Consider the following 22505-nt stretch of genomic DNA (forward strand, 5'->3'; position numbering starts at 1 on the left):
TTTATTCTATAGCCAACATCCAGGCCACTGTTTCAAAAATTTGTCTGACTTACTATTCTTTCTTTACAGCAAAAATCGTATGACAAACATTTCCATCTCGTATTCTGAATCTGTTAGGGGCTGCTCGTTGGCTTATTATTCAACAGATGGCGCCACCAGGCTGCGCGCATTGAAAGATCCAGTGTCAGGCGACGTGTTGGCACACACAACAGGATATTTCTCTTCATTAACAAGGGCTTGAACAACTATCCTTGCTCAAATGTTTGAGTTTATAATAATCAAGTGGTCCTCAACTAGTCCTAATAAGGCAGGGCAGAGCACAGGGGGCAGCACAGTTAGTCTACAATCACCTGTCTTGCCACAAGCTTACCTGCTGCAAACATGACGTGTGGCTTTACTACAAAAAACTTGGTTGCTTTTGCACAAAAGATGGCAGGCCTACGCATAATTCTGGCTCCTGAGCCTACACAGTGAGTCTACTCCAAATTGGCACTACCCTCTCCTAAGACGAGATGATGAAAAGCAAGGAGAAGTACACAATTCTTTAAAAAGGTAATTGCAATTTTATTCCCGACAGCAGGAAGGCAACGTATCAGGACACAGAAAAAAGTGGTGATGACATGCAGCATTAACCAAGAGCTTAAATTTTTCACTAGAAACTCTTCACACAGGACGAAAAAGATAGCATGAACTTTTAAATTTAATGCACTGGTGTTAGATAAAAAATTTTTCACAAGGAATTATGGCATCAGTGGACAAATTAGCACTCAGAAAAAAAGAAAAGAGTCAAGATGTGCAGAATTATAAGACATGAAACATAATTTGTTTTAAGTCAGCAAAAAGCCGTGAATGTTCAGTATTGTTTTTTTGTAACCCTCAGCATGAAGGGCAAAGGGGGGTGATGCCTTAATGAATATTTCAAGGTGCATGCACCACCGCTCACTTTGAGACCATTGCTCACTTGCATAATTAATTGTTTTGACTATGGCTACCACCTTTCCTTGATACTAATACTACTGCACTATTTAAACACCGGAATGTTCTAGAGAAATACTGGCAACATACTCAATAAAGTAGAATGATGAGGGCTATGTCAACCAGCCAGCTATCTCGCTATTGTCAAGTGGCTCTGCTAGATTTTGAACAGGGTGTCGGAACGAAATGTTTTTCGTTTCGGTTATTGCTTTGCTCCACTGAAAAAAGTGCCATTCCGTTTATGTTCCGGAATGAAGAAAAAAAAAAATTTTTCCGTAACGGTTCGTAACAGTCTTCATTTGTATGCAAAAATTTGAAATTAAAGTAACGATAAAAACATAGCATTTATTTTCTTGTAAGTGAATAGACCTTTTTCAAGCAATCCCGGAACGCCCCGCGCACTATGGGAAAAGTGTGTACGGCGAGCGAGCGAGCCGGCTGTCCGGTCGCCCGCTGCTTGTTGGCGCCGCAGGGAGCACGAAACGAAAAGAATACGTCGCCGCTTCTTGACTTTTCTTGAATCGTAATTACTACACATATCCGAACACACCTGCACGTATCTCTGCACATGAAATGTTAAAAGAATCACGCAGTCAATGTAGGTATTACCGAGCGGATGTTTATCAGATGTAGCAGTCAAGCAGGATGTGCGTTATCGCGTGCCGATACCGTCCAGACATACTATCACAAGCAATATAAGCTCGAACAACGAATTCATGTTTATTCAACGATTAATTGTGGCATTTTTTTCTTCCAAAAGAGCCAGATCCAGAAACCGAAATTGGGCTAAATTTCGCAGGAGCATAAAGCACGCTTAAGTATCTTTCACTTTTAAAACAACTGTAACGTGAACTCAAAGAGGCAATTTTGAATAAAAAAAAAGAGCCAAATCCTGCATCTGCTTGAATCAAACTGAGCCAAATCCATTAAACCGTCGCTGCGTCAACAATTGTGACCAAAACAACCAACATGGCCGCATCCAATTGGCTTCATTTGTGTCCTAGTTGCTCTCCTATTGCGCTTTCGTTTGACACGTAGTTTTCCTTGGGCGAGTTGGTACTTACTGAAGGACATGATGCTGTAGGGCAAAACTTGAATATAAAAAGTAAGAGGCCGACTTTACTATTTCTTTCTGCCTTTTAGTGTTTCTTTTTGAGTTTTGCGCCACTGTATCATTTCCTTCTTTCGCTCTAAGACGGCATATTTGAAATAGAAGACAACTGGAATTAACATATTGGGCACCGATCTATTCTTTGGAGATTAAGAAGTTATCCGAAACATTGTGGCATAAAGGGAGCTAAGATGAAGAAGAAGAAGAGCTGAAGCATAAGCATTTTTTTGAAGACCTTCAATAGATACCAAGAGCACAAGAAACGCTGCCGACAGTCCAGAATGTTGCACCTTTAGCCTGGATGGACCACTCGCTGTACAAGTCTACTCATCGCCATTAAAGCCATGCAATAAAGGACGGCACCAACGGAAGCTCAAGGGTGGTGTTAATTCTGCTGTAAAATATTGCTATATCATTCATTCGCCGCTATTTAGACTTATTTTACGAGCCAATTCAAGCCCAAATGAAATGTTTTGATCTATAAGAGCCAAATCCAAATTTTATTCCTGAATACCGACGATAGTGGGCTATACAGATTTTAGCCGCAATATGGGTTTAAAGTAGAGCTGTGCGAATAGCAAAATTTTGGGTGCAAAGCGAATTCGAATATTGAAGTGTGAGTGCGAATCGAATCGAATATTTTTCGAATATTTCTAGAATATTTTTCGAATACTTCGAAGCGAAATTGCAGAAAAAATGTTGGAGAGGATTTCTAAACATATCTTATGAGATAGCAACATGAAAGTGTTTCTTTTCGCTAGGCTGAAGCGCAATGAAGAGGCCGAATTGTATTTATGTACATGATTTGGTACAACCAAAGTGTTGCCGACAACACTTTACACGTGGTAGGCAAAGATGCCCCCATTTCCTCAGCCTCTCCTCTTTCAACTTCTGCGGAAGCCCAACTGATGTGGCAGACAAGGGTCTGCTCCCTTCAAGTTCGGAGTTCCAAGTCTGCCTCAGAGACATCGATATATAATAACATCTGAAATTTTGGATGCTAAAAAGCTTCGGCATCCGATTTTTCGGACTTCCTGTTCAAATTTCTGGTTCAAATAGCATTAATTGAGCCCCCACCTTTGCCACATCTTTCATCTCCATGTTGCGACCAGCATTTTCTTGAGTTAATACACTTGCGACCGTAGCGGAGCTTGAAAGGCAGCTTTGCCGCAATGCGGGGGCGTGATGAGGTGAAGCATGTTGAAAATCTAGGGACCACTTCCAATCGGACGTTGACTGTGTCTTGGCTATGTTCAACTGTAACGGAGCTTGAAAGGCAGCTTTGCCGTACACGGGGGTGTGATAAGGTGAAGCAGACTGAAAATCTTGGGACCACTTCTAAACGGATGTTGACTGTCTCTTGGCTATGCTCGACCGTCACGGAACTTGAAAGGCGGCAGCTTTGCCGCAATACGAGAGTGTAATGAGGTGAAGCGTACTGAAAATCTGAAGGGGTCACTTTTAATCGGACATTGACTGTATTTGTCTTTGGGAACTTCGAATAGTTCGAATAGTAAAATTGCAGTGCGAATTGAATTGAATAGCAAACACTATTCGAAAAATATTCGAAATTTCGAATATTCGCACACCCTTAGTTTAAAGTATGCTAGTGACATGAGCACTCTGGCAAACAGTTGTTGGAGCAGACCTGACCATATTTTCCGTAGAAAAAAACTGCGTTTTTCTCAGTTTCAGTTAAAGTGGAGCGGGTTCTTTTAGAAAAAAAAAAATGCCACACTTGTAGTGCACAGGTATGAATGTGATGTATGGAAGTACAAGAAATACCTTTCTGCTTGAGCATTTAGTGTCATGAACCCTTTTGCGCTTGCCAACTGCATTTAAAAGGTAATTTCAATGTTACCATCTCACACTGCTCCCGACTATACATATAGGGTCACCTCCGAACCAACACTCAAAAACACAACCAGCATTTGTAAAATCGAACACCTGCAGTTATTGTCAACAAAGGGTGGTATATAGATGCTTATAATTTGTCACTTGAGGTGCAAGTGACGTGCACGCTGTCTAGTTAAACTATCATTTTACCAAACGCCATACTCTCTCACGTATTCATTAAATATTACAACCTTGCCTTGTGTGCTTCGACACTGCCGGTGAGAATTGATTTCAAATACAACCACGAATTTCGGGGCCACTCCTCGACTTAATCTAGCAAACCGAGTAGCATTTTTTTAATTTAACTTACGCCATAAGGCATACTGACAAAGAAAACCAAAAAAAATTTTTTTTAATGACGCTCCGGAGCCGCTCAGCTCAGCTGGTCCAACAGTGGCACGCAGAAAAACTAGACAGATGGAAATCGTAGAGGCCATCCAAGCTGTACACAGAAGTTCATGATTGAATTACGCAGTCATATGATGCAACTTGCCAAATTCACTTGATCTGAGAAGTGCTGGCATGGCACAAGTGGAAATCTAAAGCCTGGCGCCCGCGCGCTTGTCGCGGTGGTTGCTGTGGCATACACACTTTTCCCATGAGCGCTTGCACGCCCATTGGTGGCGCTCGTGTGCTTGAAAAAGGTCTATTACGAATTCTCTGTGCAGGCTCAATGGTTTGCATGAAGAGAGTGAGCATGATCTCAGAAGCAGCACATCATCAAGTGTAGTCTCTGATATGCGAGACCACTGTTCTGATAAAACAAACTTCAGCGCCGAGAATGCCCTCTCCATGTTGGTCTGTGTGAATGGCACACCAAGATCTACTTGCATTAATATAAACACGTCCGGTTGACATTATTCATATTTTGCAAAATTTCAACACATCTTTACTTTGGAATCCCTGCCTGAGATACGTGCTAGTACTGTCCTCTGAGGTATGCATTAATGCTCACTTTGCGTGACCTCGGTTGTTCTGGATAGCGAACTTTTCCTTTGAACCAAAGACCGATAAAGATATATTTCGGTTTCAATCCGGAATGAAATGACAGATAACGTTTTGGTTATGTTTCCGTTCCGTTCTGACACACTGATTTTAAGTGAGATCTGCAGTTGTCCACTTACTATGTGTATACAATTTGTTTTTTTTTTTTGTTTGTTTTACTAGCACTTCAGCAGTTCAGGTCATGTACTGCCTTTGACTTATTTTTCAGGTTTTTGGCTTTGGGTCCTGTTTGAAGAATATGATTGTTCAATGAGTTGCATGTGCAGAAGAAGATTCCAGAGGTAATACTGCAGCAGCTTTGTTATTCACATCACTTTACTTGCTATCTCAGATCCCTTAAATTTCACAAATTATTTCTCAATAAAAAATAACTAGGGACACTTATCACCGTGTTAATGTTGTGACGAGGGCTTTCTGTTAGCTTTTTTTTAAAACGAGGAGCGAAATTTCAGAACAGACTGCCACTTCATAAATGAACTTTTCATGGACATGGTTCGGTGTGCTTTCTGAATATGTTGTAAAGATTCTGGATAAAAGTAATGAAGATTGATAATATAGTCCTCACACTAAAGGGCACTTTTTTTAATAGCGCGAAGGTATAGTACTACATATGCCTAAGCTTGTGGCAATGAGTCAGGCTGAGTACTCTCCAGCATCTCCATATGCTGCAGTACAGTGCTATTTACAAGGCTATTCTATATATTTATGGGCATCCAAATCGTGAAGGGTGAAGAATGCTGTACAGACACTGTACTTTTGTCAACTTACATACATCATCCCATACTACTCACAATTTCACTTGGAAGTGTTTCCACATCCTTGAAGGGGGTTTCAACCTTGTTGTTGTCAACGTCCAGGATAACCACTTCACCGAGCTCACTTTTAGACACCCTCTGGAATTGAGCAACAAAAATCTAGTTACTATGTGCCACAGTATGAAGTGCAGACCACTTATAACGTAACCGCATATAGTGCAGGACCGGTTATAATGCGGTCTTTTTCGACTCCCGTTTACCCTCCCATAGAACCGCATGCATACCGCTTATTGTGCAGTCCCCCAAGATGAAATACCGTTTATAATGCGGTTGCGGGAAAATATTTCTGACAAAAAACGCGGTAGCCAGTGCGGTTCTCAAAGGAGGTACGCCGCTGGGGAGGGAGCGACGAGGTCTTTACGAAGTTCGAGAGCACGCACAGTGAACGAACGAGGGGCGGAGGGAGGAAAAAGACCGCGGCAGCGCTGTGCGGGCTCGCCGAGTGGGGAAGGATGGTGGTTGCCTAGGCGACGGAGTAGCCTTTGCACCGGCGGCGGCAAGGCTCCGCGGCCGCTTGCCGGCAGCGCGTTCCGCGTGGAACGTACGATCGCGTCCTCATCATGTGCACTTTAAAGCAAGTTTCCTGTTGGGAAAAGTGTCGTCGTTATCACACTTGCTACAGATATCGCGTTTGCTACCTCGTCCGCAAATTGAAAAGTTTTGCGGCTTCATGACGCGAGCTTTCGCCTTTTCTGCCAGTGCGCGGACTTAAACGAGCTTGGCGGCTTTTGTCGCCGTTGATCTCCCGGCCGCGAACACAAACTTCGTATCACGCGCGCTGTTCTTGGGTTAGTGCTTGAGTGCGATCTTTTCGACGTCCGACCTTCATGTTGTCTTGGACAAACTTCCCGCGACAACATGCTAAACCGCAGGCTAGGCCTAATCAGCGTTGGTTGCTTTTCGGTAGCGGTCGCGGGCGATAAAAGTTGCGGTTTGGTGCGGAATTAACGAAACTTTTTGCGATGGCTGCACTTGAATTGAAGGGAATCATATCGTTAATGAAAACGAGGGCATGGTTGGCACAAGCAACTCTCGAATGGTGGTTCCGGATTCGATTGCAATGTCTTGGACATCGCGTGCGCGCCCGTGAAATCGAACGATCGGTGCCGCGCTCAGCACGTGAAATTTCGGTCGCGATTCGACATGGTTTCTGTGTAATGCGCATACCTCGAGGTGGCCTGAAACGTAGTCGGCGAATTTCCACGATGGCACTTTGTTTTGTTTGCTTTTTTCCCCCGTGTTCATTTCGTTGGCAATGCGGGTCTTTAGCGGTTATTTTTTGAACATTCGGGGTTATAAGTGGTTGTAAACGCCCCAAATCGCATATGTTGATTATCGGACACGCCAGCTACATGCTCAACACGTTTTGCGCAAGTGCAGCCTTTGAAAAAGGTTGTTTTGGTTATAGTGCGGTACCGCTTATAGTGCGGATATTCGCGACTCCGGCGACATACGTTATAAGCGGTCTATACTTATAAATGCACCCAATCACTTAACACTTTGAATATGAAGTGACAAATGATAAGATGTAACACAGGTGATGGGGATATTACTCATAAAAGCTGTTTGTGAGTGTAGTAATGGAAGACCAAGAAATCTTAAGATTTTCCTAAACACTGCAGAAATATTGCAGCTCTCTCTAAAACTGCAATACAAAGGCTACCAAGGCACTGCTGTACTTCCTTTAAAGGTGCCCTACACCCCAAATTACACATGTAGTTTTTATCAGCCGTTTGCTTGCTATGGGTCTTGGTGACTGTTGCTGCACCAGTGAAATCGGTGAGAGCAAAGCATTTGATATTTGAATTTGTTTTCGAAGTGGGTTTCTGTGCCGACTGCAGCGTCGTACATCAACAGTTTCTACTGCAGGAAATGAAGTATTGCTCAGCTTATGCGATTCATTTTGATTGGTTGAAAATAATGTATATTGTGCATGCTTGCGATGCACTCATTGTAAGGAATGTACATACTGTAATGTGCTTAATACTTGTTAGAGACACGAAAGAGACATCAATTTGTACGTCGATTTCAATTTCTGTGGAGCTCAACACCACTGTAGCGCTGTCGAACGGTCTACGCAAGGTGCAGCCTTTATCAGTGCACTGTATTTTGCATTTCTGCATCAGGGTAACACCATTAATTCATCCATGGCAAAACACAGAATTTCCCTGCACTGTCAACTGCTGGTGTTATAGTTTTCACCTGCCAGCGTTATTCTGTTCAGTCAACCTTAGTGTGCGCATGTTCCTCATTCCACCACATTCCATTCTGCATTCCTGCGTGGCCCTTATCGCTGTCGTCTTCGTGTGGCATCGGTGATGCATTTTGACCTCTCCTTTGTCAACATACAGTCATCTGCTAAATTGTGCAACATCGAATCCACCAGAAAGTGCGACACCCGCTTGCTGTAGGAAGGCCACCATGTGCTGCAGCGTTCCGGTACAGCAAAATGTAAGCTGCGTTTTGATTGGAACCAGACAAACCACACTGACACATCACTTGGTGAGTGAAATACGAAAAGGTACGCCAATTTCTGTTGCCTCCTTTGATACCGAATTTGAAAGTTGAATAACTTGTTTGCATGCATCTATCTCCAAAATTCTTTTTGTATTAATCTCAGGACTATACAAGGAACGCGTCGCATTGTAAAACTATGTGAGTGAAATTTGGGCGCAGGACCCCTTTAACTTTCCACAGCAGTGCAACGTCGATATTTCTATCCTACATTATGAGTCGGCAGTCATCTGCATCTGTGATTTCCTATCACTGGCTAAAATATTTGCTGCCTATTCAACAGGCATTGCACAAATGTCCTAAACTGTACAGAGTTTACATTTTTTCTAAAATGGCAACTAAAATGCATTTTTGGGAACCAGTTTCTTAATGTTAGTCATTTTTGTGTTCAATTATACCACTTTTGGGCTTACAGTCGAATGGCAGTAACCAATGTGTATAATCTGGGAGCTGTCTTGCAGTTTTGTATAAGACATGAAAAAAAAAAAAGAAACTTTGTACTCATTGCCAAGAGATTCTGTTGAACCCTGCTTTCTCCGAGTAGCTGCAACTATGAATTTATTTTTAATATGCACAAATTTGTCTCTAAATTGCAAATAACTTCCTCTAGCTGAAAATTAAGAACATTATCACGAAAGAAGAAAGGAAGTGCGTATGCGTGTCAGGTGGATGGGGGGTGAGAGTATGACTTAATGTATGCAACATATAATTATGTCACTTAGAATATGATATGCAAGTTTCCATTAAATAGAATTACGCTCCAGTTCTGTAGGAGAGAAAGACCTGGAAGTAGTTCTTGTCCCTTACATAAGGTGTCTCTCATAAGCAGGCTACCACAATCTCATTTTCTGATCAAGCCCCATTTCGATGTAAGTACACTGATGTCTCTTATATCCGTCTGTTACATCAGTGCCTATTATAAATGGGTTTCACTGTACAGTATAACCTCGTTACAACGGATCTGTTTACAACAGACATTTGAATACCACATACCAATTTGCGATGTTATGCCAACCTCCATATTTGTTCCATTGATTGAGCTGCGTTTACAACGGATTCTAGTATAACGGACATTAGGATATAACTAACTAAATTGTCAGGCCAGCAAGGTGATCAGGACTCCTTTACAGCGGACTTTTCCACCACGGACATCCCAAATTCAACAACTTCCGACTTCAAACATCACTTAGCATACTTTCTGGACGGGAACAATGCGCCATGGATGTCAACGTACCGATTTAAGAACGAAGGCCGCTGATCTCCGGTCTGTCAATGATCAACTATGACTAGCTGTAGCGACAAAAAATCGGCGCGCAGCGTGCTTGGTGTTACTTTTGGGACGCTGACGCGTGAAATTTCTAGCCTCTGCCACCGCTTCTCCGAGCGGTCGCTGCGCAGCGAGCTTGGAAGGGGGTTTCCGCTGCCGATGCGCAAAATCCCCATTCGCGGTTCTGAGGAGCCAGCGGGTGATGTGATTCGTTGCTTGTGATGAAGGACATTACGGCTTCTTCGCTTTCGCATGCCCGCTAACGCGATGTTCTTGCCTGCAAAGTTCGGATTTGTCTCGTACATCGGCACCGTGAGTGGAGTTAGGCCTAGCCACGACATCGAGTAGAAAGCTCGGTAGCGATGTGTGTGGCCGCGGTGCCCGATGTGTCAAAGTACGTCATGCTTGATCGCGAGTACAAAGAGATGTCCCGTGGTGGTCTTCGTCATAAGCTCCGAAGTGCTGATAAGCGGAGCCCCTAACAGCGGGTCCAACGAGTCAACGCTATTACAGTCGCACGTCTGCGATGTTCGCGACGAGCGCTGCACGCTATCGTAATCTGATGATTGATCTTCTGCTTGCAGCTGCCAGACTAAAGCGTAATTATATTCTAAATTATCATCGACTCGTGAACACAGAACGAGTGCGAACGCTTCACTAAGCTAAATTTTCGACAGTCATGACCTCGCGACACACAAGCAGCAGACGACGCTCCAGAAGCGAGCATCACGGCGGAAGCAGCCAATCGGAGGCCTCGAATTGAACTTCAAACATGTGCTTTTTGTACGCTTGTTACTGAATGGAGGAGCTAGCTGAAACAGAGGACTTGCCGAGCTGTAATTTCGAAAAACGCAGTTTTTTTTTTCTTTTTGCTATTTCCGCAATTTTCGCCAAGTCGGCACAAGCAAAAAAAAATTTTAGGGCACTTTTACATAGTTTTCAGTGAAAATATTTTGGAAACAGATAGAAAAAGGGCTACAGAAACTGAAAATGCGATTTTCCAAAAATTGCATTTTTTTTTTGGTCCCCTGTTAAAAATAAGACCATGTTTGTGACTCGTACTTCTCTTTGGTTATAACAGACCCATTCAGCGTTTACATAAAAGTCTGTTGTAACAGTAATTGGATGTTACACACTCCCTTTTCAACAGACCAAAATCCTCTTCACTATGAAGGTCTGTTGTAATGAGGTTATACTGTATTAATAAAAGTCACAGTTTCGCCGCAAGGGCGAAGCAATGAATGCGATAGCAAGAAATTAATGCTATACGAAGTGAGGCTTGCCAATGGATACTCTCAGTTTGAACAGTGTTCCTGTTGCAAAGGCGGCCGAAGCAGCGAAGGAAACTAGCGTGCTTCAAGTGTCGAGCTGTGACACTTGATAGTTCGCGCTCACCTTCTGTTTGTTCGTTTAGCGGCGTCCCTTCAGCTCGAGTGACTTTCGTACGCTCGGTAACATGAGCGCGGACATCACGGTGAAAGCGTGAAACATTCCTCTTCCCCTCACCGCGAGAAAACCGCGCGAGTAGACAACGGAAGGGCAATGTTCTCGCTGCGCAAATATAAGAAGCGAGCGAGCTCGACGACGACTTATAAATGCGCCCGTCGCGCTGCTAGCGCCATCTCGCTGGTAATGAAGAAACGCTTATTATCGCCTGCCGTCTCTGAGTCCGTCCAGTGGTAAAGGGTATGTATATAACGCTCGCCGTTAGCTACGTGGAGGATCTGCGTTTCGTGGCGTAGTGGATAGCGCCACTCGCTGCGGAGCAAGAGGTCCCTGGTTCGATTCCGCGCTTCGGAAGCATTTTTCTGAATTATTTTTCTTTGGGGCTTTTATATATATATACATACTTATACATATACGGTGCATGACGGCGGCGACGGCGACGGCAAAATCCAGCCGAGACTGTCCATATAATTGCTATCGCAATAAAAAAGTTTGCCAGAGCAGTGTGCTAGACATTTTTTGCTAAACAATGCATGACGTGTGCATTGTGTATCAATCATGTGAAGTTGTGGTGTTGCTGACAAAAAATTACCAAATTTGCATGCGCCATGCCAGAAGAGGATGTATGCAACTGGTCACAGGGCCCTTCGCGGATCCTACTGTGCGCCATTTGGCTGACACAATGCTAAGGTAACACAAATGATAACCTAAGAAAAATTTTTTAAAATGTACTCACTGCTAGTGTGACTGCAGGAACGCCAATAAGGAATGGCATTGGAGCACTGAAAAAAAAAGCAAACACGCTGAATAAACTTGTCTAACATCAAAGCATGATCAGTATAGCCATTCCTATGCTATGTTAAAATCCTAAGCTGGCGTAATTTGTTTCACAATTAGCAATTGCCACTTATGCCACCATACTGACATTTATGCAAAAGCTAATGTATTCAAAGCACCATGAAAGTGCAGTGTATTCATGAACAATTAATAAAGTGACAATGTTGTGCAAAGCAGAAAAGTAAACTGTCTGCATCTCAATAATACTATTATATTCAGATATCAGTACTGTTTATTAATCAGAAGGTAATTCATCTTTCTATTCTTATGCATACATAGGTACCTCTGATTGAGTATTAGTCACAAACGTAGCCTTGAACATACGAGGGTTATTCAAAAAGTAAGGGGCGTTTGGTTCCCAAAAAATAAATACAGTAGAACCCCGGTGATACGATCACCGCTCGAACGAATTTCGGGGTGATACGAATTTTTCTGTGGTCCTGGCCAAGGCCCTTTAGCTTGCAATGTAGTGGAGTACAGTTGTTACGAACCGATTTTCAACCCGCGACGTTTGATACGAACGTACACTACCGCGCAGGTATGAACAGGTGCTGCCCGCACTGTTGCGGAAGACACGCCAATCGCGCGGCCGCAGGAACCGAAGCGCGGGCAGCGCACCGTCAGTTTGGCCATCAGCGGCGCATTGTAGCCTCTGAGATTGTGCGCGAGAATCTTGAAATCCTTAATGTGCGTTTGTGTGCTTTCGTGTGCAGATTACAGATGACGTTGGCATCGCGTTCTTCTTCTTTTTTTTTTACGCGCTGACGAGTGCTGCTGTGCTCGAGGCAGAGTCGTTGTACTGTGTTTGCCAGGGCCGTAGCCAGAAATTTTTTTCGGGGGGGGGGGTTTAACCATACTTTATGTATGTTCGTGCGTGCGTTTGTATGTGTGCGTGTATATATATGCAAGCAAAACTGAAAAATTTCGGGGGGGGGGGGGGGGTTGAACCCCCTGGCTACGCTCCTGGTGTTTGCACATGCCTGCCACGCCGATGCAAGCCATGTCCTCGCAATCAGACATCCCGTTAGAGGTGGACGAGGACCTAAAGAGGACGGTCTTGGCGAAGAAGCTAGGCCTCGCAACGTCAACATGCACGGTTGTTGAGGGCGCACACACCTTGCCAACTCTCCAATTTTCACCGGAGACTCCCGATTTTTTAGCAAACCTCCTGATTGCGCGGGCACGGCCCTAAATATCCCGAAAAAGATCCCCAACACCAAGGCGATAACAAAAGAATCAAAACAAAGGACAGCGGTTGAAAAATTTCTGGCCTTCATGTATCGCGTGCAAAACGCTCCTTAAGTCACTTTCGTTGCAGTACTCTGGTGCCATGCGGGAAAGCATGCTAAGATTAGGAAGGGGCTACTAGCTGTCACGGGTCACATCACACCTGGTTCACCACGCGCGCAAGCAACGTATGTTTACGAGTACGAGTATGATCATTGGCATCTTAAAACTACTGGAATTTCTTCAGAGCGCTTCATGACGTTGTTATGGCCCTGAGAAACAATAAATGAAAACGGATGCCAGCTTTCTTTTGTCGCAGAGTAATTTTGAATGTTTTCTGGTGATACGAATTTCGGATGATACGAATATTTTTGGCGACCCCTCGAGATCCGTATCACCGAGGTTTTACTGTATTTGTTAGTAAAAGTTCTTATTGGCTGGTTTAGTTTAGCAAAAAAATACTTCACTTTTCTACATAATCACCATTAAATTCTAAGCACTTTTCGTATCGCTGCACCAGTATTTTTAGTCCCTCTGCATAGAAGTTCACTGCCTGAGAATTCTTTGCTGTTTGAATTGGTCAGTGAGCATTTTTAGTATCCACCTTGCACACACTCTGTGATATCTGAGCTTTTCAGTTACAATCATGCAAATTGTAGTGTGGCTGACAAGAGGAAATTCATCCGACAGACGACTGACTGTCAGTCATCGATCTAATCGCAATTCCCGGTCCATTGTTGAACAGTTTCATTGGTCTGGATTCTGGCCCTTCCACTCCGTTCTTCGTCGTGCACATTTGTGCGGCCATTTGTGAAGTCTCGACTCCATTTTCTGACCTTTCCTTCACTCATCACTTCATGTCCATAAGCTAGGCACAACTCCGCATAAATTTGAGAAGCTGATGATCCTTTTGCAAGCAAAAATCGAATTAGAGCTCGCACTTCACAACAGGCGCGATCAACGATTTTTACAGACATTGTCATTTAGATTCCCTGACAAGCAGATGACTACCGAGTCAAAACAATAACTTCAGTACCTTCGCGAAGAATTAACAGATGGTGCTGCACAAATACATCTTCATTCTGACGTGTAAATATTTAAATATTAGCAAACAGACCTTACTTTCTGAATAGCCCTTGTATTTTAATATGGCTTTAAAGTAAGCGCGAGTGTTCATCGGGATGTGACGGCACCTCGCAACATCGTCAACCATATGACCCATTTAGTGGCTGCTCTGGCTCTCTCTGATGTTTCGCCAATTCCACTAGTATTGTTGATGTCACAAAGACAAGTTTGCGGGGCCCAAGCAACATCTCCAAGGCTAACATGATACGGGCCTTTGTCCTCCTTCCTTGCTCTGTTGCCAAGCTGTTCACAAGGTGGTTCTGGCTGCTCATGCCAGGGACTAGTGGTATAGCAAGCAATATTTTTTGGAGGGTGCCTGCTCTTGAGCATGGCGTAGGGGTTGTCGCATGTCGTTTTATGCTTGATATTTTATGGTAGGTACGAAATTTCAGATGGGGCACGTGCCTGGGTGTGCCACCACTATCTGATATCGCAGCAACGACATTGCTTCATTCGTTAGTTCATGTGGGCCCTAGCACAAAAACAGTGCTTTCAACAATGCTTTCAACATTGTTTTCAACATTTTTTTGTATACGGTACAAAACAGCTTGCATACTTAATCCCATCCTTCATAAATGCACATCCTAGCGCTATCAGTATTGCACAAAACTGCAAGTCTTTGAGTTGCTTTAAAAATGCCATGAAGATATATGATTAAGTGCACATAACGCTAGATCATTTCAGATTCGATTGCATGACTCTCTATCAGCCATACACAGACTCCTCAAAAGATAGTAGTCACAAATAAAAATCTGGCTGTCGGTTGCCCTTTAAGCAGCTTCCGATAGTACTACACAGACTAGACGACTGGATTACTGTTGCTAAAAATGTGAACTATGATGGGTAGCAAGTATTTTAAACGAACCTGAGGTAGTCGAGAAGATGATTAGGAAGAACTGGGATGTATATGTGCTGCCTGCAATGAAAAAGAAATTATGCAAAAAAATTACAGAAGTCAACAGTGAAACAAGCAAACAAAAATATTTAAAGCAGTCAGCAAAATTAGACAAACTTTATACTACCATCAAACACATCCCTGGTGCGCCAAGTTACCTAACCGAGGGACCAAGCAACACTTCCATTGATGCCACATTTAAATCTTTCTGTTATTTTTTCCCAGGAGTAATACTAATTCCAAAGAAAAAAAAAAAGATGAAGTTAGCCCTAATAAAGTTCCTTTCCTGTATTCCTTGATATGTGATGCCATTACTACAACACACCAACTGGTGTACTTATAAAGCCACTGGCTCTACCATCAAATTCAATTTTAGGGGGATGGATTGCGGGGCGGCTCCTTTCTTTAACACAACCTAATGAAGCAAACAGACAATGAAACCAAGGAGGGCATAGGGGACATTATTTATAGTTTATAGCTGTAGTGCAGTAAATGGAAGTGAAGTGAAGCAGATGAAAAAACAACTTCCCATAGGTGGGAATCGAACCCACAACTTTAGAATTACGCACCTGGTGCTCTACCAATTGAGATACAGCGGCTGTGCTTCAAAATCAGCCTTTGAAGTACTGCTTGGTGCAAAATGTATTACGGCAGTATAATACAATGACAGTACAGTAACCTTCCATTCTGTCAAGATTCATGCTTTTTCTAAGGGACTTGATGCGAAGAATTATGCTCTTAAAGAGTGCCCAATCAATGTAAATTGCAATGTTGGCTAACAACTTACATCATCACCATGATCACAATCCTAATTAACTCTATCAGGAGTTTGGTTGAACAGAGGCGAGATATATGCACCTTGATAACTCAAAGGCAAAGAGTAGACTGAACTTTATTGACCAGCAAAAACAGGCCTGCCAAGTGCGGGGAAAAAAAAGGGCACTTGAGCATTGAGAGAGCAAATGAGAGGAAAGGGGATGAGGTACAGCGGCCCCAAAAGTAAGGGAAAAACGAATTGCGGGCAAAAAGTGGGAAGCTGCTTAAGCATGTCAGAGTGCCACCAACCAGCAGCAGTCATTCAGACAAGCAATCGCTACAAATTCATTGTAAGCCAAAGTACCTGCCCCTTCCCTTAGCATCCCTAATCAGAGTAGTTTTGCCCATTACAGCAACCAAACCCACTTATGTTCTCTTTATTTAAAATGCAAGAGGGTTAAAAATGAGTGGTGTCAAGTCTGGCTTAAGATAACACCTTAAAAGTCAATATACAAAAGACGCTCACTGTGATTCCTAGGGCATGTTCGCATCAGGTGACTAAGTCAAGTTGTGTCTTCAAGTTAATGAACATTTCTGAATATGGGGGTTAGTTTATTGCTTGGTCTGGCTTTGTCCAGTACCATGATGGCAACAACGATGCAGCCCTACCACTTAGAACATAGAGTGTGCCATCACTAGCTGTGGACAAAACAAAGCAATTTTATAGCAAAATTCTGGTAATAAGACAAATATGACAGTTTTCCAATAGTGTCTCCAACATAGCATAGACACTTGCATAGGTTTACCCCAACTCTAGTTTACAAGGATTTCAATGAGTGCAATTATTTCCAAAGAGCTTTAAGGAACTTTGACTTTTTCTAAATATACAAGGATTTTCAAAGATTTTAAGGAGGTGTAAAAACTCTCTAAAACAAGCACTATACAAATGGGAAGATATTCACTCTTCCAGCTTTTTGCAACAGTTTATACACCCTCCACATTGGCTAGTTCACTCAAGACAAACAGACCGCGCTTCACCAATCCTAGTTATTTGTTGTCTCAAGACCTGCCATGTTGCCTCCATGGCGTCTCTATTCTCAGTCGCCACGAGCATGTACCGGGAGATGTGGATGCAATAATGCTCCTATCTATCTGTACTTAAATTTAGGTGCACATTAAAGAGCACCAGAAGCAGATGGCTGAATTGATACAGTAGCTCCAGAACTACACTGCCTCCATCGTAACCCAGTGCACACTTTGCAGACACTAAGGCCCTCATTAAAAAAAAGTGCTAAATCTGCTGTATGCATGCACACTTGAAGTAAGGCTGTATTGTAGTTTGTAGATTGGCGACTGTTTCCTTCTCACAAGGATTTTTGAACTAAAAGCTGATCAGCTCATACTATTTTGTGTTCACAGTGGAGATGCATTAAACAAATTCACCCCCTGTTAATGACATTCCGTTAGCTATGCTTTACTGTAGCTGCCTTACTGGGATGTTTTCTTCAGCCCAGTTTCTGTGTTTCACAAGCCCAGAACAAAATATCAACCTGCCATTTAACTCAATGCAAGGTTTTGCTGAGGCTTTACAACTTTGCTATTATATTTTATCAAAGGCAAAGTTGCCAGAAAGATATCGTATGCGACACCACAAATTTACTAGACACTCACTGGCATATATAGTATTTTCCTGGTTTTCACTAATCTCCAACCCAATATATCAAAACCTACCCAGAGTCACAGTCATGCATTATATCAGTGCACTCATTAGACTCATATCATTAGACTCATATACAGCACTCATATATCAGTGCACTCATTAGAGAGTATGCCAACTAATGAGTGGTTTTTCATGCTACGTTATACAAGTATGTTCCGAGCTCAACATTTTGTCATGAGGAACAATGTAAATTACTTGTACTGTTTTGAGCATATTGCAACAATTGTGACATAGATATGAAGGAAGTAAAGTGGATGAAAAGACAACTTGCCACTGGCAGGGACCGAACCTGCAACTTTCGGATTATGCGCCTGATGCTCTTACCAAATGAGCTACAGCGGCGGTCGTCCCCTCGTCCGATTATCGGGTATTTATGTGCATGCAAACCCTGGGAGTGTTAGACAGCGCCGCTCTTAGCCATGACGGCGAGTGTGGAACACACTTTGTTTTTGCCAGATGGCGCATAATCCGAAGGTCGCATGTTTGGTCTCTGCCAACGGCAAGTTGTGTTTTCGTCCACTTTACTTTCTTCACATCTATATCACAATTGTTACAATACATTTAAAACAGTACAATTAACATCCCCTATACCTTCCTTGGCTTCATTATCTGCTGGTTTTCATTAAAGTTGTGTCAAACAAAGAAGCGAGCCCTCAAAAAATTCCCTTCCTTCATTCAATGTAAATTATTGACAAACAATATTAAGTATTTTCTGTAAGCTACTATTAGATTTCAAAAAATATTTAGCTCAGAGCACCGCACAAAGGAGTAGGCCAACTCACATGCTCACAAGAGATTCTGCACAAATAAAATAATGCAATGGTATCTCACTAAAAGAACACAATGGAACCAGAAACGACTAACTGCGGCACCCAAACCAATGCCAGAATATAAGAGAAAAGAAAAAGTAAGTGAATGATGGTAATTTTATTTATAAAGCTCCTGAAAGTAGTATGTACTACTTTGCCATGGAACGCAATTTCTTGCCCAGCCATCCACGACACACACCATATGCAAGAGCTCCGACCATTTTGTCAAGGCATAATGAGCTCAGAAGAACGGATACATGACATTTGCATGCTTCTGAGACATTCATTAAAGTTTCATTGCATTTGTGTAGTCACTGTCGGCTACAAACACTGAAACAGTGGCCTTCTCTGCTACACTGGCTTCATGCACTGCCATATCAGAGGCAGTGGAGGACAGCTGAACTGAGCAATGGACACATCACCACATTATAAAACATGGCACTGGGAAGGGTTTACATGTACAGTACAATATGAAGAAGAAAAAGTTTTACTCACACAACACACCTGAAGCATGGTACTTCCTCATAATGAAAGAGTAAAGGCGATAACAGGTAAATTTATGGAAGCCCTACACCTTTGCTGAGCACTATGCAGTCTCACTAAGAACAGTGATGCAACCACGAATCATGTACACACATCAAAGTTCTCTTTCCATACCAGCAGAGACTATTTCATTGCAAATTCAAGTAAGAAATAGTGCTACTCACCATTCCATTGGGTAAATAAGAGCATTCGCTGCCTGGACACAGGCACTTAGCCTGCTGAGGCGTCTTGAGGTGATCAGAATCCTCCGCTCGTGCAGCATACTACACAAGTAACAAAGTGAACGTAACAAAGTGAATGTAACATACTGGTTTCTCCATTATCAATTTACTGTTAAATGAAAACGCTCATCCTGGTATTCAGAAACGTGCCTGAACTTGAAACCACAACTCGACTTGAATGGCTGAAGCCATCGTAACGCTCAACATGAACACGTCCAAGGAAACAACGAGCGCCTTGAGCATGCTCACGTCAGGCTCACGTAAGCCAGACTTGACCAAGTCAAGTTGCAGCTTGAAGTTAAGGCCCATTCCTGAATACAGTGGTAAAGAAAGGGCAAACGCCATATGTGCGAAAATCCATGCAATGGCGATGAGCGACATGAAAAGCGACAAAAGTGGCCATCGCGCAACAGATCGCTCAGTTTTGCAAATCTAGAAACTGTTGCTCGTCGCCCGGAAGTCGTATGGCCGACCAGTCAATAGCAAAAGGCAAGAACAGGATGTATGTGAGTGATGCACTGCTGGCGCTGCACAGAAGTAGCAAATAACCAAATCTTCACACACATCAGAAGAATAAAAATTAACGTAAGACTTCCAGAAATATTTTATACTATAGCTTTGTACAACAAAACATATTGCTTTACATTAGACACTGCTGGCATCAGGCCAGTCTCCGTACAGAGTAGCCGCTCTCATGCCAGCAACACTAGAAATATGCCACCAAAGCGATGAATTTCTAGTGTCGAAAACATGAATGGGGTTTGGTTTGGTAAGTGATGACGTCACCGTAACGTCACTTGTCGTCATCTCGTGTATTTTCGCGCATATGGGGTTTGTCCTGACAGGCTCACCAGACTACTCCATGTACAACACATAAGGAACATGGCCAGAATAGTGCCACACAAGCTAGTGAAAGACTGAGGTGCAAAGGACTAGAGAAATAGCACATAACTGTAAATACAGATATATATATTAATATTTAAAATCCAAATTCTGGGATTTTATGTACCAATACCATGATATGATTATGACAGGGATTCTATTTGTTCTGACCACCTGGAGTTTTTTAAACCCTGCATCTAAATCCAAGTACACTGGTATTTTTGCGGTTAACCTGCATCAAAAACTGGCTGCTACAGCTGAGAATCACGCCCACAACCTCGTGCTTAGCAGTGCAACACCATAGCTGCTAAGCTACTGCAATGAATTTTAAAACAAAAACAAAAAAGCATACCTTGCAAACAACACAATCATATTTGTTGCATCAACTGCATTGAAGTACTCTGTTAGGTTCCTCTGAAATGAGGAAGTGCAAGAATTATTTCAAAGAGGAAAATGTGTTGCATAACAAAATGGACAGCTTTGTGCATATATAACCTGAACACTAGAATAGTAATAAGCGCTAATAAGCCTGCTTTGTTTACCTTATGGTTTGTTTTTTTACTACATACGTCACATACAATTAAGTCACTTACTATTAGCATGCATACGAACATTATCTTTTTAACGTAAGGTCTGCTCAACAAGACACCGCTCTGTAGCCTGTAGAATGCTCTCTGACCATATTTTGCTCTAGTGATGACATTTTATATGCCTTACAGCACATCTGCAGAATAAAAGAAGAAAAAAAAAGTCTGCGAAAGTCAAGTACTAGTAGCGTTAAAAAAGTGGAAGCCTGCCATAGGTGCTCGAACATGCTAGCTAGAAGTGCAGATTATTTTATGAAATATCTGATTTAGTAAGGCAAATTATTACTAATGTAACTTTAAGTGGAAGTTGAATCTCTCATTACCATCCAAACAAATATTTCCATTAATAAAAAATGGGACAATAGCAGTTTCTGTTAAACTAGTAATTAGGAGAAATGTACACACAGCAAATACTCACATTTTCCGGAATGCTTGGTAACTTTGTATGATCTGAGCAGGCACACTGAAATGGCTGAAATTATTTTTGCCACGTTACACACCATAGAAAGGCAAGAGATCACAGACGCAGCAAATGCTTTATTGTTTATTAGCACTTTTTGGAAGCTTGAAAAATGTTTTGAAATTATATAATAATAATAGTAATTGTTGGGGTTTTTTTTTTTTTTTTATTTGCGACATAGACTTGCCCTTAAGGCATAATATTTGTTTTGTATATTTGTGTTAAATGTGCGCCGTTAGGCCGGTGTTGAACGTCCCAAAACCACGATATGATTATGAGGGACGCCGTAGTGGAGGGCTCTGGAAATTTCAACCACCTGGGGTTCTGTAACATGCACTTAAATCTAAATACACAAGCCTCAAGCGTTTTTGCTTCCATCGAAAATGCCGCGGCCGCGGCTGGGATTCAATCCCGCGACCTTCGGGCCAGCAGTCGAGCACCATAACTGCTAGACCACTGTGGTGGGCTGCAGTTATATATATATATATGTGCATGTATAAACATACTGGGTGTTTCAAGAAATGTGTCCAAAATGCTCAAAAATCAAGAAAATGCTATATTTGCTCGTTGCCTTCACAAATGCTTTTTCTGTCGCGGCAGGCATCTTAAGATGGTTAAAGACGTCATTTGGGACAGTAATTAAGAAATTAAATTAATTAACCTTTTAATTTATGGAGTTATACGGTTACATCCAATAGGATAATTGAAGTTCTTCATGCGAAGAACCTATCACAGCTTTGGGATATAGAAAAAGCGGCCTCTAGTAATTACTGTGGTGTAATAAAGTTCAACCAAATTCAACGGCGAAACCGAAACCCAAGCCGAAGCACCGATGCGTGCAACAAGTACACGATCAGAATGACGTCACTGTTCAAGACAACGATTACAGAGGCGTAGGACACTCACCCATTCGACGTCTCAGAAGAATAGGGCATTAGCGCTCTTCCATATTTCGGTTTCAGTTTTGTCGCTGAATTTGGGTGAATTTCATTACTTCGCAATTATTACTAGAGGTCGCTTTTTTCGAAATCTCAAAGCTGCAACGGGTTCTTCGCATGAAGGACTTAAGTTCTCCCATTTGACATAACCGTCTAACTCCACTAAATAGAAAGTTAACTAACTTAACTTTCTTTCAACGTAATGATAACACAAACAGTAAATAAAAACCTCACACACTAACGGAAATGCCGTGTGAACGTAACGGAAACTTAATGTGCGCCCCCACTGCTGCTTCGCATCCCCTCATGGTTCCCTTGAGCGGGAGATGGTGTCGTAACTTCTTTTTTTTCCCCTTTCTCCCGCGTTTTGTAGTGGGGGGGGGGGGTGCGATTACACGCAGGGGAGTCATAAGATGTAAAGACGAGAAAATAAGATATTCAGACTAGAGGTGTGCACGGGCTCCGGGTAGCCCAAA

General features: G+C 42.5%; 1 protein-coding gene across 1 annotated transcript in view; it reads right to left on the reverse strand.

Moving 5' to 3' along the window:
* LOC119401236 (DENN domain-containing protein 1A) overlaps positions 1 to 22505 on the reverse strand; it is a 79068-nt gene that overhangs the window by 44214 nt on the left and 12349 nt on the right. Inside the window, exons 8-13 of the mRNA XM_037667924.2 lie at positions 21050 to 21103; positions 20397 to 20458; positions 19106 to 19204; positions 15084 to 15134; positions 11766 to 11811; positions 5779 to 5880 (exon numbers count right to left, since the gene is read on the reverse strand). Coding sequence (XP_037523852.1) covers positions 5779 to 5880; positions 11766 to 11811; positions 15084 to 15134; positions 19106 to 19204; positions 20397 to 20458; positions 21050 to 21103 — 414 coding nt within the window. The remainder of the gene's footprint in view (positions 1 to 5778; positions 5881 to 11765; positions 11812 to 15083; positions 15135 to 19105; positions 19205 to 20396; positions 20459 to 21049; positions 21104 to 22505) is intronic.

This window comes from Rhipicephalus sanguineus, chromosome 1 (assembly GCF_013339695.2).
Source record: "Rhipicephalus sanguineus isolate Rsan-2018 chromosome 1, BIME_Rsan_1.4, whole genome shotgun sequence".
In the NCBI taxonomy this organism is placed as follows: Eukaryota; Metazoa; Arthropoda; class Arachnida; order Ixodida; family Ixodidae; genus Rhipicephalus; species Rhipicephalus sanguineus.